A 26,176-nucleotide genomic window follows, 5' to 3' on the forward strand; every position below is an offset into this window, starting at 1 on the left:
TCTTCTAGAAGAGAAAGGAGAATCTGCTTTGGCTTAGAGACACAACTCTTCACTGATTGCAGAATCGTAAGATAATGGCAAGAAGGTCTGAGATGGATAGAAAATATCTGGAGTCCTAACAGCCTCAGATGCCTTGGCAGAGGTTGTTAAGAAACAATTCCTTATATGTAGCTTAATCATATTTTCATTGAAATTACTGAAACCTAAGCAGAACCCAGTAATGATGTTAGCATTACAACTGAAGGCAGAACTGTGCTTTCTGAGAGGAAATAGCTGTGACCTCAAAGCACTACTAGGGGAGGGCACTGAATTCCCTCTCACTGCTCTTCCCCAATCCTTATGTATTCACTTTAAGACAGTCACCCTACAGATCCACAGCCATATTTATGATGCCTTCCACAGAGCCCCACCCAGTTTCAGAAGAAGGGCTCAGGAGGGAATATTTCTCTTACCAAGCATGATCACAGGCACAATATTTCCTAACTTACTCTATTCTCTTCTGCAGTGTGTTTGGGTCACAGAGCTAACTAAAGGTAGGATGTGTCCTTTCATCTTGTGCTGTCAGCAACACATAACACTGCTGATCCATGTTCAAGACCTATAAGGACATAGGGACAAAAATAAGTTGCTGAACCCTCATTTGTCTACTCAAAACAGGCCACAGGAACTTTAGTCTGGAAAAGATCTTCCTCTGAACCCTCCCAGAAGGCATCATTTTGACTCTCCAATTCATATATAAACATGGTCTCAAAGCAGAGCCTCTATGGCCTCTGTGAAGTGGGAGGATTCTCACACCAGCATAGCTAAAAGGCTCCTAATCTTTGTAGACACTTATATTTGTGTTAAGTAAAGTAATCTTTCTCTGCATTACACCAGTGTGCCAGTACAGGCTTTCTTTTTGCATAATTATACCAGCACAGCATTTCTAATGTAGACAAGGCTCTTCATCTCCCAAGTTAGCAGCTGCCAGTGTGCTGATAAATCCTCATGTTAAAATACACAACTGCAAATCCAGGGAAGAAACACAATTTGTACAATTATCCTTCAATGCAAAGAATATACGGTTGTTATAACAGTTTTTCCCCATGGCCCTGCAGACGCTGCCTTTTAACACTGTATACTTTTGATTTCATAGTTCTTTTCTTTGTTATCTCAAATTCCTTCTGCCCCCTCCCCCAAGATTTCATGAGTGTCAGACAGTTAGTGATTAAAAGCAAACCCCAGAACTAACAACAATGCTTCATGAGTTCAGCCTGATATATAGCATCTTTGGTACCACAGGGAGGCATGGATATCAACAACTTCTTAAGTAGACTTCAATTAGATGAGCAATGGTTTATGGATGTAGAATACACTGCCTAATCTTGCAGTTAAAATATGTCCATTTCCATCTGAGATTCAAAGCCAGACTTTGAAAGAACATGTATACACTGGGCTATGCACCTGCCAGAACAGAGATAGAAGACACAGACTTGGAGAAAGTAAACATTTAGAGTCTGTTAAAAGGAAGAGTACTATAATTACAAGTGACCTGAACTTTGTCTTCCTAATGGAAGAAATCACATCCATTTCAGTTAGAGTGCTTGAAGAAAATCAGGAAGATTAATCTTATCAGAATGTGCTACACTAAACAGAACATAGTCCTGATCCCAGCTGCCTCATTGCTTTTATAAAACAGTACCTTGAGCAGAGCCCCTGTGATAGGTACTGTAGAGATGCTGTGAAGCTTCTATTAAACTCATAAGAATAAAGTTGTGATGCTGCTAAATTCAACACAGATTAGCCATGCTTCAGTAAGTGTTCTCAGTGCTCACTTTGTCGAGCTCCTCTTAAAATCCTGAAAATAAGATGGAAAACATTAGTGCAAAATATAGCTTTTTCAGGTTCTTGTAGTCATAAGGAGTACTTTTCAAGATCTGGCATTTTAAACCTTTTTAGAAACAGACTGCTAAAATAACAAATGTAATTTCTCATGTCATTAATATAAACACAGAACTTGAGTTCTTTTCTGGCATAGCTCAGGTCTACTAATGCAGTGCAATGTAAAATTTAAAATGATATGACGACCTCTACATAACAGAGGATACATCTAGGCATACTCATGCATGCCCTATAGGGAAGCTATACTTAGGTAACTAGCACAGGTAGTTAAAACTGTTCCCAGAAAACAATCAACAGAAAAGTGAAACACAGTCATGCTGGTTAAATAACTAGTTCTCAACCAAAACTGTCATGATAGATCCCCCTTAAGCCAAAAAAAAGTTGAACACAGCCTGTTGATCTGGTTAAAGTTACTCAAATTCAGTGGAATTAACTTGTCTACAGAGCATAAAGTTATCAGGAAGGAGAAATTGTTCCCAGTGTCCTGAAATGCATGTAAATCCAATATCCAAGCATTTACAAGACCCTACCTGTTAGAGGAGCTTGTATCACAAGAAATCCCACACATTCTGGACTTGACAAAGATTCTACATCCATCCTTTGCTTAATAAATTTCTTTGAACAAGAACTAATGGAAAGAGACAGAAATTTGTATAATTTATCTATTTTAAAACACACAAAAGTAATTCCTTAGTTTGCCACTCTACAGAGACACTCTGAAGTAATAAAATAGCATATTTCTTTTCTTTTTTTTTTTTTTTTTTAATGTGATTAGTGTCAGTATTTCTCTTGGCTGTACCAGGGAAACAAAACTGTTCTGCTTATTGTATGTTTTACCATTTTTCACGTTGCACTGGTTCTTCAGAGCCTGCATTTTCAACAATTCAGGTGTCAGATCAATTTGTTTCCCTATGATAACTTGCATCTTTTAAAATTTATTCTTAAACATCAAGCCCAAGAGGGACTCATGCGATGACCAAGTTCCTGCATAACACAATAAAATGTTATGAGCAAGGCGCATGTTGTGTGAGCAACCAAGGTGATAGGACCCTATCCAGGGGTAAGGCTAAGTACAGGCAGGTGCGTAAGATAAGAATCTGAAAATCATGAAAAAGCAGCATGTAAGTCACTTCAACACCCTAGCCTTCCTCCCCCACTCATCATATGTAATCAGTACTTTGGAAATACTTAAAGTAGCATAGGAAGGCTAAAGAAAGCTTTTACAATGTAACATTAAGTTCTTGTTCCTTTATAGCATGATGAGTTATTTAACAAAGTATTAAAGATTTCTTAAGTGTTATGCCTTCGGCAATACATCTTTGCCATACTTCCTCCTCCTCACCATGAAGTTCAGAAAGCCCAGTGCAAGCTGGTTCTCACCGATAGCACACTAGTTATCCTAAAGCATTTCACAGAATCACAGAATCACTAGGTTGGAAAGGACCTTTAAGATCATCAAGTCCAACCATTAATCCAGCACCACCATGTCCCCTAAACCATGTCCTGAAGCGCCACATCCACACGTTTTTTGAACACTTCCAGAGATGGCGACTCCACCACCTCCCTGGGCAGCCTGTTCCAATGCCTGACCACCCTCTCAGTGAAGAAATTTTTCCTAATATCCAATCTAAACCTCCCCTGGCGCAACAAATTTCAGACAAATACAGAGTGGGTTTTGCCTGTGAACCCTCACAGCTGTTTGACAGCAGGTCAGCTGCCACTTCAAACTGGTATTAGTGCATCATTCAAAGACACAGTTTCATAAACAACCCAGATCGCAGTTTCCCAACTATAATTCATTCTGGATGCTGGAGCAGCACATTATCAGCTTTGCCTCCCTTCTCCCACATGCTTTTGTGTGGGCTGTATGAAAAGGAAAGGTCTTTTATTTTTCTCACCTTTGCTCTCCAGAATGATTTCCAGGCGGTATTTTCAAGTCAGTGTATTATACTGAGCAGTTAAGCTACCAGCACTAACAGGTACCTCAATGGCATCAGCGGTGCTGCCTTACAGGATTGTCGTCAGTATAGTGTTTTTGCATGATGGTTCCCTCTCTCCCCTTTACCTAAAAGTTTTTAAAAGTTGTCAGAATTCCCTTCTAGAGCAGTCTGGGAAGCCAGTATTTTAGTTTCTTTCACTTATGTGCCATTCTGCATTGGTTCAGAGACCATTCCTTCTTCTTGCCCTCTTTTCAGTGAATGCAATGTGACTGATGCAGTTTCAGAGTGTGTGTTTCTCTATGTTCTGCATAACCTGCACCTGCTGCACACACCAGAGAAATCAAATCCACAGCATCTCAAAGCAGGTAGGAATTCAGAGTAAACATATGCAGCATTTAATGATTTGTGGGTTACGGCAGTTCTGTAATGACAACCTGTTCTGCAGAAGCAGAGCAGGTACACAAAAAATTCAGTTACTGCTCCCTGTCCATAAAATTTTACATTTAGAAACAACGAGATGTTTTCTTTATTCTTGCTATTATAAAACATGAACTCTGTAAGCAGATACATGTATCCACTGACAGGTTCAGGACCCAGAGAGTATTAAATAAATTAACTACCTCAAACAAAGAATCATCATCCAAGATTCAGCAATTTACTTCTAGTAGCAGGGCTAAAGAAAATGCACTCAGCAGACATACTGACCCTTAAAATGCTCAAGTACAGAAAATAAAGAGGAAAGCAGTCCCTGGGAACACTAAAGAAAAAGAGTAAGCAATCCTGACTGCATCTCCAGCTCACACAACCAATACAACCCTGCAAATCAATCTGAAATGCATTATATCTGTAATTTAACATGACTGTGCCAGATAAGCTAGGGACAAGAATTAACCCACTGAACCACACAAGGCAAATCAGATAAACTTCAAATAAAGGGTCCAATCCCACAAGAGATTAGAGATCAACTCACCTCAGTAAGACTATTGAGCTGGTAAAACATTTGCGGAGCAGGCACCTAAGCAGTAAACTTCCTTTCGGCTTCATGTTTTCTTTCTTTGTGCTGATGTTGAACTCTAATACTTAGTTTTACTACCACTAGAATTTGCTGTGTGCTATGAGCTACACTGCTGTATATCATGTGTCTTACTTTATTTTACTTCGTCATGCTAACCTACTAGAGTACTGTTTTAGCCTCAGGGATCCCAAACATTGCATAAATCTTGTGGAGAACTTACCCATCTTTATTGCAAATGGGAACACAGCTGCTTCTGGGGCTGAACAACTTGCAACAGCAGCACCAGAGCACACAAGCTGCAAGACAGCACCGAAGACTTGATTTTTGACAAATTAGCAAGAAATATAGGGAAGGTACTACAAAACTGATCACGTTGACAGTTTCGTAAGTGTATCTTTATGGAACAAAGCTGAAAAAAATCTATACTAACCACACATGCCTTAGGGCTTAACATATTATCCTTAAGGCAGAATACTCAATAGCAGAGCTTACTCTGGAACGTCTGAGCAGGAAGAGTGCAACAGCTTACCTAATTTGCACTAAAAAGCCAACCTGATGGGATCAAATGATGCCTTGTACATTCCGGCAACAGCATGCCATCATCTTACAGAGCCATGTTTCTATACCCAAAGGGCAGCCTTCACAAAGTGCTATGCATACATATTTGGCTTTGAGGAATACAATGGGTTAAGGAAAACTGCTCAAGAACTGTCAGAGATTATGTCTTAACAATTTGCACTAGCAGAAAAGACTATTCACAAAATCACCTAAACCTCATGCTCCTTTCCCAGCAGGCCTCCTGCTGTTGCAATTGAAGTTGTAAAAACCAACATTCCTGTTGAAAGCCAGCATGTGCATTAAAGACAGCTAGGTGCTACTGATGAGGGATCAGATGAAGAGCTTCTCCCGGCCTTGCAGATTCCCGAATAGCAGAACATGTACACTGTCACAACCCATTTCCAGGCCTACTTTCAACTGCCCTGGCCCCCAGAGCACTGAGGGATGTAGACAGTATAACTTGGAATGGATCAAAGACTTCTAATGAAACAAAGGCAGAATCTTGTTTATTTCATGAAGCAGGATCTTTGCTTGCCAAACACAAACATAAGCCTTGGGCATTGCATATGCTAGGGAGGAAAAAAAACCACCAAAAACAAACCACACAAAGCAAAAAGCAATTTACAAGCTGCAGGTGCCTCCTGATGCCCTTCAAGATGTTTTAAGTTGATAACATAAGGTGAGCCAAAACATTCTTAACTATCAGAGAGCCTCATAGCCCTTGGGGGAAAGAGGAGCCTAATAACTTTTCTGTACAAAAGTCTGGGTGCAGTCTGATCACCTTCAACAGCAATGAGTCATCACCTCAAGAGTAGTAGGCAATAGCGTAGTGGTCTAGTTGTAGGGATACAGCACTGAACTGAACACACCACTGTTGAAAACAGTAAGGTTACATGAATTCAGAGGGCAAAGTTCATTCCCTTTTTTCACATTCACTTTTCAGAAACATTCAGTGACATGGTACAGTCAAGTATTCAGGGAAAGTACAGATCAGGAGATCAGTAAGCAGAGATGCCTTGCTAGCAGATTTGAGTTGCTAGTGTCTAATATCTGCATGAGGGCCTCCATTAACTTACTCAAATAATAGTTGTTCAACTCAAATCCACTTATATAACAAGACTAGAAATACTGGCAACTGATTGATATTTCTGTTGATGCTGAATGAAATTGGCAAGGTCTGGAGAGGCCACAGAAACTATTTTTTCAGTCAGATAAAAGAATTTCAGTAGAATTAGGAAAGGAGTTACCCTGAGGAAGACCATTAATATCTTTTGGTCTTTCCAGCAGATTCCTAAACAGCAATGCAGTGGGAGGTTTGATCAAACTCCTTCATCCCCACACCCAGATGGAAAAGGCAAATCCAACTCATTAAAACTGGAAAAGTTTGAAGATATATACTTTGAAAAATAAGTTTATCAGGCTCAGAATCAAAGAGGAGGAAAAACAGTCAGACAGATGACACAAAATAGCCAGTAATCCCTGAGTCAGTATGTTAACCTGAAACAGTGGAGGACTAGGTTCAAGCAGCTTCCCCACACAGTCATTACTGTACATGTCTATCTATAGAATGTGCTTTGCTCTTCCATAACACGAAAACAAGATTTAGTTGTTGAGATTAAGCAAGCAAACAATTTGAACTTGAATATTTTCAAAAACTGTTGATTTTGGCATCTGTGACAGCAGCTGAAAGCATTCCGTTCTTTGTATCTTGTGGATTCAGACAGACTAAGAAGCTCATGGCAGGGCAACTGTGCAGAAACGCATGCAATACTATAGTCTGTCTACAGAGCACAGTATAGCTTCACAGGCTGGACAATAACATTGTTAGGGAACTCTTCCTTGCCAATTTGCTTTTGAGGAGACACCGATGAACAATAAAGAGTGGCTAATTTCCTCTTACGAGATGAACTCACTAAGTGATTCAGGACTGTCGTGGTTTAGCCCCAGCCGGCAACTAAGCACCATGCGGATGCTCGCTCACTCCCTCCTCCCCCAGTGGGACGGGGGAGAGAATTGGGAAAAAAAACCTCGTGGATTGAGATAAAAACAGTTTAATAGGACAGCAAGAGAGAAGGAAACAACAATGATAACAACAATAATAATACCAACAAAGGAATATACAAGAACAAGTGATGCCCAATACAGCAATTGCTCACCACCTGGTGATTGATAACCCATCCCTGAGCAGCGATTCCGGCCCCCTGGCTAACTCCGGTTTATATACTGGGCATGACGTTGTATGGTAGGGAATATCTCTTTGGCCAGCCTGGGTCAGATGTCCTGTCTATGTCTCCTCTCAGCTTCCCGAGCACCCCCCAGTCTTCTTGCTAGCAGGCCAGCAAAAGAAGATGGACTGTCCTTGACTACTTAGCAACAACTCAAAACATCAGCACGTTATCAGCATTTTGTCATCCCAAATCCAAAACATAGCCTCACACTAGCTTCTGTGAAGAAAACCAGCTCTACCCTGGCTAAAACCAGGCCAGGACATAGGCCATAACTGACAGCAAGTGCCCAAGCACAAGATGGAAAGAACCAGCACCATCTAGTGCTCAGGAGCAGACAGAGCAAGCACAAGATATAGAAGAATGTATCAACAATTTTTAGTCATTGAAGCATAGGATACACACTTCCAAGACGACTCAGGCTGCACTTATCTTGCACATAAAAAGAGACTCTGCAGCTGGCAAAAGCCAAGTAGATGTACCTGTCACTATCTTAGTGCTAAGACTTTATTACGTTGAAGGTTTTCAACCTAAGCTATAAGGTAATAAATAAACAGTTTCCAGACTCCGACTGCAAAGGCGGCAGAATTTTATCGTTGTGGGCATTCCTTTGGAAAAACAGTTCAGAGAAGATATTTTTAGGTTTCTCCCTCCTTGATAAATAGGAAGTTCCAAAAGACAGTTATTACTTTTAGTGAGATACAAATATTTGCATGCACTCAGCTGCACTCCAGACATTTAAAGTCAATCACAGATCAGACAGTACCCTCCACTACAAAACCAAGACCATCAATCTTCTCCTGCAGGTCAGCGCAGTGCCACAGACACTCTGTGAAGTCCACAGCTCCCGCTTGTTAAGTGTTTCCACAGCACACTGCTGAAACTACATTATGTTACCCTTACTAGAAAGACCCAGAACTACTTTATTTTGCTGCCATTTCACTAGTCAATATGCTGAGTGCCACATCCCAGAAACCTAAATGAAACCCTCAAATATCACCATCATCACATATTCAGATATGCACAGCTGGTTATCAGCTGTAGACTTCAGGAGAAAATTTAATTACCAGCAGCAAACTCAGGTTCCTGCTGTTAGTTAGAATTGCAATTTGCATTGAATAATAGAGAACATGGAATAATTTTTAATGTCTGAATTTCCGATTTCCCCTCCATGTATTTTAATTACACATCCCAGCAGGAACTGAGATTAAAAGGCCACAAAAATAACTTAATTGGTGTTGATCACCTGAGACATGTAAGTGCACCACAGCGCAGACTGCTTTGTAGGCATCATTCACCCTACTGGGACAAGACAAACAAGGTGCCACTCCAACGCTCTGTAAGACACTGCTAACGACACTGACAGACTCCCTTCAGAACAAGTAGTCAACAATTACTGTCCCTGTAAGAGTTACGATTCCCATCTTCCGACTCTGCCTTTCTTGATTTCCTACTTGTTACACAGCACAAACAAGGCAGTGAAATAGCTTCTGCATAAACACTGCACAAAAGTTCCTGGATGAGGCATTTTACTCTGCTCCAGCCTTATTTCTGTCAGAATTCAACCACTCCTCCAACTTTAAAGGAGTTACTACTGAATGTAGATCCCTTTTGTAAAGGCAAGCTGCCTATATTGAGATCAGTCTTTACAATTAACTGAAGAGCACGCCACAGAGCTCTGACTTCTGAGGTTTTGAAAATAACCTTTTACATGTGAATCAAGCATAGGCAGTCATCTTTGTTGTGGCCGAGTCTACAACAAGCCTGAGACAACAGTTCTGAAGACAACTGAACGGCTTCACTAAATAGAAGTCTAGTAGTGTTACCCAACTGGAGCACAAAAAGCAACAAGAAGGTGCAGTTATCAAGCTTAGTTGGATTGACCTGAAGTCCAACTTGTTTGAAAACTGTTTTTTTAATTTGTAAGAGCTGAAGTGAGAGATGTGATTAGATACTGGGGAGGAAAGAGGGAAAGCAAGATCAACCCCTTCAGCAGCAGTTTCCAGTGAAATCAAATTAAACTTATTACAAAACCGCACTCTTATTTTCACAGAAAGACCCAGCTAAGAGCTGTTACTGTTGACCTTGGCAGAAAGCACTGTGGCAAGAAACAGGAACTAGCTGTCATCAGTGATAAGGAGACACCAAGACATGTACCATGAGTTTTGGTCAGGAATTTTTCAGTAAGGCTGCTTTTTGTCATAACATACCAGTTTGTTGAAATAGAAAAGGGCACATTTTCTTTGGACAAGAGCATTACTCTAGAAATATTTCATAGTAAAAAAATGAAGCAAAAATATCTTTCCCAGAAAAAAGCCAACAGTAGTTACTGAGGGTACTTGCCCACTATGCAGGTGACAGATTCAGGTTCCTGGTCTAATCCAGGAGAACGGAAACTTGGGTCTCCTGCATCACAGGAGAGGATGTTATCCAAAGAGGTAACATGTAATTTCTTGTTCATGTTTCTATCTTTTCTCTCTTATTCTCCATGAAGAGATACGTTGAATCCATTCTGAAGCAGAATAGAAGAATCTTCTTTGAAGTCACCAAGTTGTCTACACAGAAAGCTATTCTCCAACCAGTTTGTAATAACCCTTGCCATACCTATCAAAAGACAACACTTTTCACCTCCTAACTTCTGAACCTTTTAATCATTCCCTTCCTTGACTCTGAAAACCTTAGTGTATCAGAGAATTACCTCTGACCCTGCAGAAATATTTGAGTGTCTCATCTCAGTGCTGCAAAGACCAGAGAATAAAACTAGGCAGACTATTTGCCATAAGGCATTAAAAGCATCAGCTTCCTAAAAGGTGAGACCTCAGAAGCATTTACGCCATCAATATTCCTTATAGGCATTCTCAGAGATCAATCCCTACGTTCCTTACATACTGCATTACACCACTCTGAAATGCACTGTAACCCCAGGCTAATGCATGGTTGCTTTGTTGACCCCAGTAATCAGTCAGCTGCTATTTCTGTTACCAGATTTGGACTCCTCTCCCAAGCAACATACAGTGGTTATTTTCACCCAGAAATACGAGCTGCTGTGTGATGATTACCCCAAATGGTTAAAGCTTTGCACCTGACCTCATACTACCCTGTTAGTTTTATAAAAATGTGTCCCCTATGCCTACTAATGTGCACTGGAACACGAGAGCAACTTGAGCCCACAGCTTACCCTGCCATTCCACTTCATGCTTTCCTCCCTCACAGCTAGTGAAGTTCGAATGGGTTAAAAAAAGGGTCCAGAAATGGACATAGTTTCCCCAGAAAAGAAGACAGAGAGCATCTCTGCCAAAGGAGGTATTTCAGGAAATCCTGCCACAAGATCTAACACTGGTTTGACTGTAGAACAGTCTCTCATGTCCCTAGTTAACCCTTCTCCCAGCTGCACTGTACAGCTTAGAAATGAACTTGATGAAACATGAATAATACACAATGCCCATCATTAGCTCTTGTTACTCAGCAGAAAATCAGTACATGCTCTGTTACGGCGCAGGATATGCTGTCACTCTATAGTCCCTGCACTCTGAAGAAGTGGCTCCCACAGCCAAGCTTTACACAGCCTGCAACAGAGGAAAGGTGGGAAGATCCCAGCAACAAGGAGGCTGAAAGCCTTAGCTATTGGTCACAAGATAGATTTTTGGAAGTAACTGGTACCCCAGACTTTAGAAAGCTTTGGACATTTCCTTGCTGGGAAATCTCAGCCTCTCCTCTTTGCCATACAAGTTGGTATCAGGACACTATTGGAATATTTTAGGAATGCTGCACTCTGTTCTTAATTTTGTTAGTTTAAGCTTTGCTGCTTACAAGCACAGTAAAATCCCATATCTATATTTACAGTTATGGAATGTACTTGTATTCACAAGATCCCCAACTTGGTTAAGACTACTAAAAACACCTCATCATTCTTATAGAAACTACATACTCCTAGTTTACAGTGGGAGAACTGAGGCACAATTAGGCATAGATATGATTATGGCCATACATCCAACACAAGGGAAGTGGAAGTGATAGAAAATAATGATTTGGATCCTGCAAGATCACTCGTGTTCCCCTTCCTATCTGGCATCCATTTAAGAACTGTTCACTATGTGGGTGTTCTACAGGCTGGCAATCATGCAGAACACAGTCATTTCAGAACACATGCAAAAAAGAAAAGGCATTAATGCCAAAACCATTACAGAATAAGTGTACTGTGAACAGAATCGGAAACTCTTCAGGCCACATTCTCCAGCGACATCTGTGCTGAGTCATATACTGTATTGACAGGCTATTTATAGCCTTTTTCAATACTTGCTATCCATGTAGCAACTAAGCTTGCTACAAATATGAACGGATTTCACTCCACAAAGTAGGGAAAACATCTTAATTTTGCAGACAGGACAGTGATGCACTAAGACTGAAGAACACAAAGAATGGCAATGTCAAAACCACAAGCTGAACATGGGCATCCTGGGATTCACAGCTGTGAACAGTGTCACTTTTTTCCACTCTTCTGGATAGCCTCTTTCAAGTACCCACATGGCATTGCTTTACCAGCTCCACTGGAGCAACAGCCACCTGCAGCTCAGGACAATTCTTTCGCAGCCTAGAGTAATATAACCTGACAGGTTGGGTTGGAAGTGCAGAATTATTATTTTCCCACCTGGAACCAAAGGGCAAACTCAAATCTGCAGGCAACTCAACCGAGCCAGTCTGTGGCTGAGTCAGTTATTTCAAGAACACTGCCAGAACACATGGCATCATTCACAAGCACGCAAGTGCTTTCACATTCCAGGTCCACAGTCCTTCTACAACAGTATCGTACACAATCTTTGGAAAATGATGCAGAAGATATGTCACATTCAGACAGTGAAGACATTCTCCTAGCCACTTCCTAGAAGATCTACCATGCGAGCAACACTGTGAGCCTAATGCCCTGCTGTTTGTGGGGCCTTGCCTATGAGGGAATGGTACAGTATAAGAAAAAGGAGGCATTAACAGATAATATGCAGTGATAAAGAAGATAAAACAAAAATAAATCTCTTCTCCCAGGTAGCTTCCTGTGTGTCAAACAAAATGCTGCAACTGCGTTATTGCAAAACCCCGCCTGCTGGTGTAATTGAAAACCTTGCAGCGCTCCTTGTTCTTCTTGCACTGCCCGACACTGTGTCAAGAGGGGTGTGCAACAGAGGCATTTTAAGCCAGCAAAGAAAAAGAGAGAGAGCGCGCGCCTAATGTAATTACTTTTATCTACACTATCAACAGCACCTATGTGCTGTGGGGAAACAGACAATACTAAGAAGCATGGACAGGTAGTCCATGCTTGAGAAACTGGCCGTAAATCATGACCGAGTCAGCACACTCACATAATTTTTACCATAGTCATGTTTGTCTCCCTCCTTGTTTCCAGGAAGTCAGTCTTCAGGTATTGGGAGATAGCTGTGGAAGGACTAACCCAGTTAGTCTTTCTCACTCTTCTGGTCTAACACTGCTAGTGGTGCAACAGCTTTTTTCTCTGTAGATCCTGCCACCTAAAACTACCTCCAAAATATACTGCATTCAAATCTATGCACAGGGACAGTCCTCTCTCAACTACAATCAGAACTGAATGAAGTGAATACAATTGCTCCTATGCTGCAACAGGGAACTTCAAATATACCCTGAAGATACCAAGCCAGTCCACAGGAAGTATTTACATGGGAGATAAAATGATTTCAGAAGTTTTACATTAACACGGTGCTGACAGATCATTAGATTTTCTGCCTAAACAGAACTTCAACATCTCTTCCATGGCATGTCATCTATTTTCTTAAACCTTTTATCCAGTAGTGAAACATTTTGAAACTTCCCCCCTTCACACCCCCTAAAGTGGTGAGGAGGGACTAGTATACATGAAAGAAATTACATCCGGGTACTGCATGTCCCTTTTCCCTAAATTCTGTGCTGTGCTCTGTGCCAGCTTCTCCCATAACAGCCAGAAAACCACACCCCCTTGGGAGACCACACAGCACTCCAGACAAAGAAGCCCCTCCAAACATAAAAATCAAGGAGCATGATGCATCTCAATGACTATTTTCCTGAGGTACTCCAACAACAGTTATATCCAAAACAAAGAACACCGAGTAGTCTGTCAAGTCCCATTTCGCAGTCTTGCTAGATAATCTGGCTAGGGTATCAGACTGCTTAGAAGTGATCAGTACAGTTCAATTATCATTAATGACAACCGATAGGAATGAGGTGAAGTTATGTTGAAAGTACAAGGAAATGCTGGCCTACCTGGGGCAATTTCAAAGAGATGTTTGCCGGGTTCATCAGGATTAGGTGGCAGCTCGTTCACCTGATTGCCTTGCAGTAGTATCAAACCCTGTAGGGGATACAAACACCAGTGAAAGGAGAAAGGCCATGAAGAGGGTAAGGGAAAAGAAGATAAACATAACAGACACCACAAATTTAAGCCCCACTCTTCCACTGAGCCCCATCTCCTTTCCACACATCTGAGCAAGAAAAGATTGAGTTGGTCATGCACCTGCCTCACCTGTCCTTTCTCTCAAACTGGGCACTTCTGGCCAAATGATCTTTCCTCTGGAATAACAATATTCCGAGCATGCATAGGTGATTCTCCCTAGTTTCCATAACTAATTGTCCCTTGCAAAAGTTTCATCTCATATTACATGTACTTTTCCTTCACCTTTTAATTTCTGGTTACAGCCTGCAGCAGCAAAGTGGCTGAAGTTCTATTTCTAAACCTTAATTTCTGCAACTGAAGAAAAAGGCCCGTTTTCCAGAGATTCTCAGTACACAGAAGTTCCCAGAGTGATATAGGAGGAAAGCAGTTGTTTCAGGTTTGCAAGGCAACAAGACTACTTTTTAGTCCAAGAGACCATAGTTTCCCTAGCAAGATATCTGAGCCCCTTTACTTCACAAGTTCAAATGCTACCAAAATTCAGATTCATTTTCACCTTGAGTCCAAGCAAAATTAACACAATGTATTCCAATTCAGGAATTCTGTATAGCTGGTGGCATAGTATCTTCAAAGCAAACAATATCATCATCATGTATGGAAAAGCTGAAAAAAAAGTTCACAGAAAGCTCTTGTCCAGTGACAGAGGTGGAACAAGAAATATCACACTGTTTGGACCTCATTGTTTCTCCACTTTTTTTAGTTTGATCTTGGAGATTTTAAAGGGTTTCCAGCTAACATTCCTTAGGATGTACACACCATAAGACAGATAAAAGGCAGTAAGAAATGGGACTGTCAAGAGTAAAGCCTTGAAGAGAATAATCAGCAGTTCCTAGTCTTGCACTGAACTGCCCTGGAGTGGAAGCTGCGTCCAAACCATCTTTTTTGCTGAGCAGAAAAAGAAGTTGTTTCAGTCAGTCTTTTTCATGTATATATCTAGTAAGTGCGCAGTTACGTTCTCTCTGACCAATTTGGCAACAGCCAAATCCAAGACACATTGGAACATCTTAACATTGATAATTGGAACAAATTGCAGTTACACTCTTTATCAGCTTCCAGATCTATAGTACTGAGTAATACAATTACTGTCTCATGAGACAGCCCAGGATTTCAACTGACAGAAGACAACTCATCACATGACCTTTGCAATCTTCTCCATAAAAACAAAGAAACCAGTTGTGTTATTTTTCATTACATCTGTTATGTTATAACTTCCCTGGTTTTGCCACTTGGTAATATGTTTTCCTATAGATGCTTTGTTTCGAGAAAACTCACTAACAAACGAAGGAGCCAGTTTGTATTAAATGTAAGTGAATTAAGTTTTACCCTTTTCTTTGAACATAGAACATTCAAAAATTAAAACAAATAACTTACAAGAAGGGTAATGCTTGAGATAGAAGTTACTTCAGCTAGGAAATAAGCTCTGAGTCATGGCAGCTTACAAGTTGGCACCCCAGTTCTGACAACCCACCCTATTAAAATTACTTGCTGCTCTGAAAAGATCTGTTTGTTGCAGACTGAAAAAGTCTCACAAGTACTCAAATTTCTTCACAAATGAGAACTCAGCCTGTCATGTCCCTACACATTCAGCTGCCTGCTTCCATGTTTTGCCATCCCATGGTGGTATCTGGCTATAGACCTTCATTTAGTTCCTTTTGACAAGCCAGATCAACATTATAGAGCAGGGACTCCCTGTCATCCAGAACTCATGAAACTACTCCAGTTCATCACATATTGCAGGCCAGTACACAGTTAAAAGGTAGAAATGCAAGAAATGCAAGAATTTAAGTATTCATAGTCTATAGAACAACAAATACAACTCTATATCCAACAGATATGCATCACCGCTCCAGTGTTGCTACATCAAAAAGTCAGAAAATAGAAGTTCCAGAAGTAAAATTACCCTGACCACATTGCATATATGCTGAATGTTCAACAGTGTGGACTATTGCTCTTCCTTCTGCAGAATGCAAAAGCAAAAACAACCATGAAAAAAGAAAAGATACACTCAAGTCAGATTTTGTATCAAGGCCTTCAGTTTAGATACCCTTGGTTTTGCTTTGAGGAAATCGTGCATTTACATTTCTATCTCAATTTTGTTTCCTTGCATTTAAAAATAAAAATTCTGTGCTTACTGTAACAAGATGGGGTAGGATGTTTTGTAGCACATCATAAAGTTCTTTGGAACACGTGTGACACACATATGAGAAATCAAGATTTGAAAGGGGAAAAAATGTGAATGATGACAGCATGGACAGCTCAGAAGAGAGCCAGAGAAGTTCAGCCAAACTCTGCAAGTGGCCAAACCCAGCACCTGCTGGCTCCACAAAACATCCTAGAGGGGAAAAGTAAAGCATTAAATTGGACATTGTATATTTTTATATGCATTCTGTCCACATAAAAAACTATAGCTACCAGCGCCAGGCAGCTGTGAGGTAACTGTGAGCAGAGCATGATGAAACCAGTGAAAAGAGAAATTAAATAATCCTGGTTCTAGGCTACTCAGCCCAGAAATTTATTATTTGCCAGGAGATACAATAAGAAGGAAAAAGATGGAAGACAGAAGTCAAATTTTATTAAAAAAAAAAAAAGGGAATCAAAAGCGATATTAAACAGAAAGCTACACATGCTACCCAGCAGTACCTTCACCTGCACACCATTCTGCAATAGGCTGTGCAGCCCAAAACAGCATCATGCAGCCCCACCTAGCAGACATTTGTCTCCTTTCCTGCTGCAGTCCCTGCAAAATGTGGATGTTGCAACTTGCACAGCTGCTGCGGTCCAGGAGGAAGGAAGGAGAAGGGCTGGATCTGAATGACGCTTTTCTTCCCCGTTTTCCTCTACTGAAGGAAACAAGGAGCATTACCCACCAGAATGCCAGAGTGGAGCTGCTGTGCTTATGTGATCAGCTGGGGAGCGGGCAAAGGGCTGAACTAGAAGAGGATGAGGCAGATGGGGAGAGAAGTACCTCTCTGCAGTGTAACCTCCACCATGAAGTCTCAGCTTCTAAGTAAGGCCAGATGACCTGTGGAACAGGAGTTTCTAAAGTGATCAAGTCACCCCATCCACATAATTCTGACCCCTTGTCTAAAAGGGCAAAATACTTTTGATATCAACATCCTGGAAGATTAAAGAAAATTAATACCATTAATTACCACCACAGCTAAACTGCCTTCTCCCAGAAAGCAAAGAGCAAATTTCCTAAGCCTGTCTCCCAGGCAAATTAAAGCCCTGTGCACACTGCGACTCATGAGATTCATGCAAAGTAGAGGTAGTGCAGTGGAATATTATGTCAGCCAGGAACAAGGACCAAATATCAATTAAGTGAACACAGCATGATTTTCAAAGACAGGGCCCTGAATCTTGCTTTTACCCAAAGCTTAGGACGTTTTGACAAGGAGCAGTCTCAAGATTTTTGGCTTGAGCAGGAAGACTGCTTTTCTCAGTCTGGTTTCCATTAGGTAGTTCTGATTAAACCATTTTTGTTTCAGACATGTACTGAGAGGTCCATGCTCCCTCCCCGTCTCTTCTTCATACTGAATGCACAAGTTTAAGTAGTTTCATAGCATGCTTCTAAGGGACACCATATTCAAGAGGTGAAATGAACAAAAGACTTAAATGTAAGCATCTGCTTGCCTTACCACAGAACCCAAAGTTCCCTGAAGAGAGGGGGAGAAAGAGGAAGTAGCTCCTATGTTAACCTGAAGCTGAAGGACACGGGTAAGGGCATGTGGATAGGTGGGAGGGTCACAATTCTTTGTTTTGTTTTTTTAAAAAAGCTTCTTTACGAAGAATAAAACCTAAAGTTTTGATACTGCACACATAAATTCAAACCCTTCCTGCTTCTAGGAGTATATGGAACATCCCTAGGGAAATGGTAGCACAAGTGGAAGAAGAATAAAATATCCAAGCTGCACAATTGAAACCAGAAAGGATTTCAGAATAGCCTAAGACAAGAATGCCAAGAAGCCACAAGAAAGGACCCTGAAAAATCACAAAGTTTGCTAAAATAAAAGCAAGCTCTTAAGGTTGTTTCATTGGTTTAACTTAAATTTAGTGGTATGCATTCTCAGCTGTAAAAATTACATTTTCAGGTCATTATCTTGTTAACATAAGCTAGAAACATACATATAGCAATAAAAACTAATACAATATCAGTGGATTCCAACTGACCAGACTTTCAGAGCTTCAGGTATCATTTGAAAGCTGGTAATAGTTGCTTTCTATCAGAAGATGTAATCCTCTTAAATGTTAACAGCTGCTTTCCTTTGAGGACCAATTTACATTTTGTAGAAAGAAAAGTTGTTAAAGAGACAGCAGCTCGCTCTCTCTTCCTTTAAAGTACAGTCCTCTCTTAAGAAGCCCTCTAAGCAAAACTAGCCAGTCTCAAAACAGGTAGTGCCTACAAGCCAGAACAAAATAAGAGTTAGACCTTCCTTATCCAATAGTATAAAGCAAGCATAAATCCCCATTTAAAAGTTACTTTCCCCTCAGACTGAATTAGTAAACTTGGCAAATATATACAAGCCAAGTCACGTGTATTTTAGGCTGAACTCAATGAACTGCATGCTACTTTTTGCTGTTTTATAGCACGGAATGGTGAAGATGTACAGCTGTATATACAGACCAGGAGATTCAGAGGGTATTTACAATGAAGAGCAGGAGCAGTCCACAAAAAGTGCTGTCAGACTGAAGAGTTTCAGAAAGCCCATCTTTCTGCAGGAAACTGAAGTCAGTTATGAAGTCAAAAGTTAAACCAAAATATCACACTACAGTGCCTTCCAGAGGTTCTAATTTGCTTGCCTTGGATCACCCTTCTCCTGCAAATAGACTTTGTCCATGCCTGATGCACCATATGGTGCGATGTCACCTGCCCCCCCTCAGTGAGACACACCTTTGGTACATGAAGGTGATGTTTAGAAGAGATTACAGAGACATAAATTGCTTGCATTGATACCTGAAGCCAAAGCATTTCTCAGTCAAAACACAATTTTTTTTTTTTATTATTTTCAGAATATATTTGATTTCATATATTCTGTAGAAAGTTCTCATTGAAGTGACTTGTTTCTTATTCTCATCTTAACCAGCTTTGACAAAAAGGAGAAGAGGAAAATCACTATGTAGCAGAGTACATTTGAAAAAAACAAACAGAAAAACACCACAGACATGGGACAGTGGAAGGGATGCAGGACTTGCTGCAGCAGCAATGGGGGCTGTACACCAGTAGAGCTATTTTGTCCTTACTCGTGTGCACCTCATTCAGCTGTGCAATGAAGTTGCAGCAAGTTGAGCTGGTAGCGTAACAACTGGAAGAAGAGCAGGGAAATAAGAGAAGTAGAATGTTTTTTCAGAAGGGAAAATTGAGGGATGCTTACTCTACCTATGAAAAACAAGAAAAGTCTGCAACCTAGGCCCATCTCTGGAAAGTATTTTTAGGTCATAGGTGCATATATAGCAAAGATACTCAGATCAGCTTCTTGTGCATTTCTCTCTCTGCACACGTCAGCGAATTGTGCTGAGCTCTTCTATCTTATATCACCAGTCCTTTTAGGGGACAAAATGCCTCTCCAGGAGTAGTGCAGGACCTAGCTCACAGCTGTCCAATCTTCCTGGCAGACTATGGAGAGCTCTAAATAAACAGAGCTAAAAATGCAGAAAAAAAACCAATTCATCTCAGCAGGGAGGGTATATCAATTCTGACAGTTGCTATCACTGGTAGAAAGACATTACTAAGTTTAAACAGATTGATGTGTCCTTGTCCACCAGCCACTCAGACTGCATTAGCAATCTTGATTGGGAAGCAAATTAATTATGGATTAAATCAGTTTAAATTCCCCAGGGTCTAACTTGATATATGCCAAAGCATGCCTCAGAAATAAACTTCAAGTCATGACTAAGTTATTCCTCCCTCACGCTTTGGGAGCCTAAGATGGCTGAACATCTCAAGGGGCAGGCAATAGGTTACAGACCTTCCAGTAAGCTGAAGGTTCAAATCCAATTTTTGATGACTGCATCACCTGGTACCCTTTCGGGGCCTTGGTGCTTTGAGGAAGAATCTTATGAGGACAAGCGTTTGTACCTTAAAGGTATTACTGTAGTCCTCCCTAACACCACCACCACCAATTGAGAAGTCCTGCCCTGTACTGCCCCAAGCTCTGTGGAGCCAGGATTTGGTAAAGGAAAGCTGTGACACAAGAAACATGAGTTGAAAGCTTCCTTTTCTTGACTAAGTCCCTCAGCAAACACAGTTGGTGCCAAAACACTGATCATCCTAATTCTAATACCATTACCTTTAACACAGCACTTTAGTCACTGTTACAAATGCTTGCAACATGGGAAGAGTGGAATAGTGGGGCTGAAATCTGCCCTCAGGTATGCATTTCTCAATCCCAGGCTGAGGATGGTGAACTGACTACATGAACATCTTTGTTTTAGCTGAACCTAGAACAAAATTTCTACAACAGCTTTATACCAATGAATTCTCTCCTATCCTGAATTCTAAGGATCAAATAGCCCAAGCTAACCCATGACCAGACTTAGCCTCAGCCTCAGTGAAAGATATGGAAGTCAAATTGCTTCATATTTAATGCAGGCTAAGGATAGACCCCATGGTTCAACTGATAAATCAACTGCTGCCTCACATCCTCATGTCTCAGGTCAGGAACAGAAAACAAAGTGACAAAGGAAGATGGCCTAGGTGTTTGTGAAGAACTCTCCCAGAGCTACACAGGCATGAACTTGTAGAAGAACTCCCTTACCTCTGGGATTCATCACCTAGACACTTAATAATAGTTGTGTCAATAATAAAAAAAAGATGACTTGCTGGCTCAGGCTGCCACATTCCAGCTATACTCAAGACTTCTTTGCAACCTCAAGGGCTAAAAAACCAACCCTGTCACTCCAGTCACAGCAAATGATCCTTTCCAGACACTCAAACTGGTACTTTGGATCACTGTGTGCCACAGGACATATCCAACGACAGGTTTGCTGCGTTATGCCAATCTAACAACGAAGTTGTCTGTGTCACAATTCTTCTCTCTATAAGATACTGACAATGTCCCTGTAACTACAGCTGCTTCCACAAAAGTAAACTGAGTCTATAGAATTAGTTCAAAATCTTCGAGAGAGAGTTGTATAAGTAAAAAGGTGCCTTTTTTTTTTCTTTAAGAAGAACTTGCATCTTTAAGTTATATTTCAGAGGCAGAGTAATGAAGACTATTGAATCCAAAGCCATCACTGGAGATGTACTCTGCCTACTTCAGGCTGAAGAAATGTCAGAACAGCTACACTGGTGTTAGTAGTTGAGAGGAACAACCACTGAATATTTTAAAGATGGAAACCAACTGGAGAAGTAGTGAAGGCAGAGAATACAATTTTCTTTCCCTCCTCTCTCACTCCATAGAACCTCAACACTATCCTTTTTTCTGGAGCTGTTGTTTTAATTAGTGCCACTGAGCAATATGGGGGGCAGGGCAGGGAAAGCACATGTAGTAGGAACAACATGTAGTAGTTAACCATGGATGCACTGAGCTCACTCATTTTCAACAAAATTTAAGTTACTTGACTTGCTATCATTTAAGGCTGTGCACATCAATTGCTATGATCAGTTAACATCCCAATACTTGCAAAATTACTGCTATGCAATCAATTCTCCACCCCAAGTGACAGGAAAAGGGTTTGTTCCTTAAACGTTTTTCCAGTGGTCTAAGATCTGGCATGCCTGAGCTTCATCATTATGAATGAGAACACTATAAATAAATCAGCCACTTTCTGGAGCTGTGTAGGCTTCAGACTGTTTCATAGATTTTTAAGGGCAGAAGAGGCTAGTAGGATATGTAGTCTGAGCTACCACCGATGCACTAGCACCCCTGCTCTTTCTGCTGGTTTACATTCTTCCTAGGCTCAGAGCAGTATTAACATTCTGCTTACTTTATACTTTTCTGAAAGAAATGGAAAAGTGAATGCAGATTCTAAGAATAGAAAAATAACTCACACCTTAATATTAATCTCTCCTGTGCCCTTGACAATCTCAGACTTCCACCTGTCCAAAAAAACCTTACTTCCTTCTGAAGTAAGATTTCACCTGAATTTATCCAACCATCCATTTTTGTCAGAGTGTACTTTTTGGAAAAGAATGGAAAGTTTCTCACTAACATTACTGGAACTAGATTGTCTTTGGGGGAACATTTTGTAAATAATAGCCCTTAAAAAATTCTAGAGTCAGTACTGGGAAATGAACAGAAGACTTCCAAAACAGATTCTTGTATTTTATTCCAGTTGAGCTATACCTACAAATCACATTGGACCAGAGCATTAGAGAAGAACCTACAAATATGAGTAACAGCAACAGTCCAGACTGCATATTGCTGATGGATTAGATGGAACAATGAAGCCTGGTTATTTCAAAGATTTTTCCAAGTGTTGGCTGTCTGTTTCTGCACGGAAAAATCCAAACCAAACTAAAATCCCGTTTGTTAACAGCTAATAATAGCCACAATAACTTGGAAAAGGGTGAAATTCCAATCTGTTTCATGTGTAAGTACAGCTTTGCTCTTTCATCTTGCAAAGTGCACCCTAAATTGGAAAGAGAAAACAGACAGCCACTAGGAGGACTTTCCTGACAAGAAACACTCAGAAAACTTGTGGATAGTCTGAGAGGACAGAGATGTACAGATCCCTCAGAGAAGAGGGAGAAATGTCAAAGCGTCCTGCTATTACTAGGTGTTACCTAACAACTAGCTAATTCCCATTACCAACATCAATGAGTATTCTCCAGGTGTCTAACGTAATGACTAAAAACATTCAGCACACTCATCTGTTGTGACACCACCCCCAATATAACACATGCAGCTACCCTGCTACTCTTACTTCCCCTTTTGGGTGTCCTATTACAAAGTCTGTTACGTGGAGATCACATTGTGCTATCTCTGTCACTTGACTAGAATAGAGTTGGCTCTAACCCTCTAGTAAGCTCTCTAGGCAAGTGCTGTAGAGCAGAGTGTCAGGACTCAGTTCCTCTCCCATACCTAGTGAAAAGGTAAGACTGTGGAAGAACACAATGTAGGAGGGTACTTAGCAGAGCTTGTATCGAGTGGTTTATCTAAAACAGTTGTAAGTTTTAAAATGAAGTAAAAACAACAAGTCAACAGAATAGGACAAACTTTCAGCACCCTTTCTCCCAATCCTATTGTTCTACATTTTGACTTTGAGGTTCACTGAAATTAGAAGACACACTGAAAGCATTCCAAATGTAACAGGAAAACACTGGAAAGGCAACATGACGAAGTTGCAGATGCCTGAAAAATTATTGCAAAAATGTTACAGAAAAATATCACATACAACATCATCTTTAGAGTCCAGCGGCCAGAATGCATTCCAGAAAATTCAGCTGTTTTCTAGGGTGCAAAATGCAAGCCCACTGCAGATGCACTAAAGCCTTTTATCATACCAAGTCAATACTGAAAGAAAGGTTAATTAATTAGTTGCAGAGTGGTTTCTGTTACCCTGGAAATTGGGAAGAGATGCATGCTTCCTCCTACCCTGGGAATAGAAATAAACCCAAAGCTACTTTAAAAACCCACACATATATTGACCAAGTTAGTAGGAGAAAAATCGTCTTTGCAGGTCAGTCCTCCTTGTCCCTTTCCTTATGGGAGCACTTGTGAAAATATGCAAGAAAAGCAATGGCTGCAAGTTCACCCTCTAACCTTCGCCACAGAAGTCAGTCTGCTGGAGTGGACTGTGCAACTGCAACTATGTCATACAGCACACAAACACACACACCCCTCCAGTAGTTCTTGTTCTGTTAAGACTATAGAGTAACTCCTCTTCACTCCAGTAAGTCTATGGTATTCTCCTGTCATTAGATTACAACTCCATCTTGTCAGCATTCTTTTCAAGGGAAGAATATCTACCATTCCCTATAAGGTCCTGGAAGAACAGGTTTTCCTAAAAATAGGCAATGCAACATCCATAAACAGGAAAACATTGTTTAAGGTTTCTCTTTTGAAACATTATGGCACAAATCTCACTTTTGTCATACATAAATAATGTACGCATAAATAATCAAGTAGGCAGAAGATCAATGGGAATTTCAGTGAAACTATTGATTTAGTTTATGCATGCAAGCTTGCAGGCCATACTTAAACAAGAAAGATTTAAAAGAAGCATAAGTATTTTAGAGCTGAAGGAAATTAGGGATTAATATAAACTGATGAAAATATCTACATGGCCTGTAACAAAGATCTCCCAGGGTCACAGCTGTCTTCCTAAGCCATATGGGCATGTCTGTACCATTGTCCCTTTGTTCCAGAGAAGCCCAAGCAATAGTTATCTACAGGTTCCAAAATAAGATCTGCCTGTGGGATGCATACAGTCCTAGCTGAAGTCAGATGTGAATCCTAGTTTGCACCTGTTACAAGAATAGTCAGGACATGGTCCTGTATCATCCTATACAAAATGGTTTCCCCCAGTGATAAATGTACGGCAACATGTCCAAAAAACCCTTTCCAACATGACTACCTGAGGCAGCTCCTTGCTTATCGTGTTCACTGGTAAAGTTCAGAAGTACCCAGCTCTCCACATGCATTATACAGAAAGATAAAGCTCTTGTCTAAGTGCAAAACCCAGCTGTTGCTTGCAGAGTTCTGAGCAACAACAGGTTACATCATCAAGTTCAAGTCTCTCTAACCTTTACACAGCATGCTGGATCAAATCCCTGATTAGGTAAGTGCCAGTCATAAGATGCAGCCAACATCTTCATGTATCTACCATGCATGGGTCAGGTTCACAAGGGAAAATTAATTTCTGTTTTCACTTTACAATGAAATTTATATGTAACAGTTAAGCATGCAGCTGTATCAAGCAGTTTAATAATAGGCTATAATGAGTGTGTCGATGGTGATGATATTACACAGCTATCTGTCATTCTGTAATGCCTGTACAGACTTATCAAGAGGCAGCAGTACAGGGACATTGTCTGGCTTATTCAATTGTGTTCCCTCTGTTCAATGACTCTGGTTAGAGGCCTGACAGTCAAAATAATGACTACATGAAATATGCTGCATAATACACTACAGCGACTTAGTTCAAATACTGCAAGAATATTTTACAGGCATATTGAAGAACCTGAATATGAAATTCTTCATCTCAGGTGTAAACTTTATTCCACCTTGTAGCACAGCACACACCCCACAACCCCCCCAGGTGCTGTGGATATAGAAGGGTCAGAGAAGCAGAAAATCATGCTGAATTTAGTGCTGAGTCCAGACTGACAATTGAGATGTCCTCAGCTTTGCATTTACCCTAGGTGCAGGAGCACTGTCCTTTCATTATAATGTGTTTTATAGAACCACATTTAATAGTAAGAAATTGGTGCTAGACTAGCAACACATTCACAAAGGCATGTGAAGCAGCAAGAACTTAGTAAAAAATTCCACTAATTAATATTTGGCTTACGAGAGACATACTTGTGCAACTGTCACTTTATTAAAAGCTGTTTAAAATATTCACTACCAAAAAGTTGCAAGTTAAACATGCATGCCCATGGGAACATTGCATGGTGACTGTCTATTACCCTTTATCACCAAACTGACCTACAGCTACTTGGCACATAGTTAGTTAGAATCTCCTAAGTCTTTTGCAAGAATAAATGTGCTTTGGAAAGCTGCCTTGCACATTTGTTGTCCCATGGACAAACTGATAAAGCTGATCTAAACTTACCATTTTAAGTACCCCTACTGTGGTTCAATTTATTCAATCATCATTTAGTGGTTGTTATTAAATTATCTAAGCACTAGCTGACCTCTTCTCTCTTTGCTAGCTCCTAAACATTCTCATCCTATCCCTTTCCTCTGTCCATTTTCTTTCCACAGTCTACTTTGGAACAGCCCTGTGACACTAATACATATTGCACAGCAAAACTTAGTGGTTTCCACCAGGAAAAGTGTTTGGTTTTGTTCATGCTCCATAAAGTCTAAATGTTTTGATAAAAGCAAACTTCAGGCAGTTTAATTTTTTTCCCCCCATTGTAGAAGTTCAGGTTGTTGCCAAGCCTGCTAAATTAGTTTTCAGTCACACACTCCCCCTTCCAGTCACAGACAACACAAAGTCT

At 40.6% G+C, this 26,176-nt stretch overlaps 1 protein-coding gene across 2 annotated transcripts in view; it reads right to left on the reverse strand.

The window, feature by feature from the left end:
• ARHGAP22 (Rho GTPase activating protein 22) overlaps positions 1-26,176 on the reverse strand; it is a gene marked incomplete at both ends in the record, with an annotated part of 157,080 nt that overhangs the window by 110,943 nt on the left and 19,961 nt on the right. For both annotated transcript variants that reach the window (XM_082002286.1, XM_082002285.1), the window contains one exon: positions 13,881-13,968. In XM_082002286.1, the coding sequence (XP_081858412.1) occupies positions 13,881-13,968 (88 nt within the window). The remainder of the gene's footprint in view (positions 1-13,880; positions 13,969-26,176) is intronic.

This window comes from Phaethon aethereus, assembly GCF_964289735.1.
Source record: "Phaethon aethereus genome assembly, chromosome: 7".
Taxonomy (NCBI): domain Eukaryota; kingdom Metazoa; phylum Chordata; class Aves; order Phaethontiformes; family Phaethontidae; genus Phaethon; species Phaethon aethereus.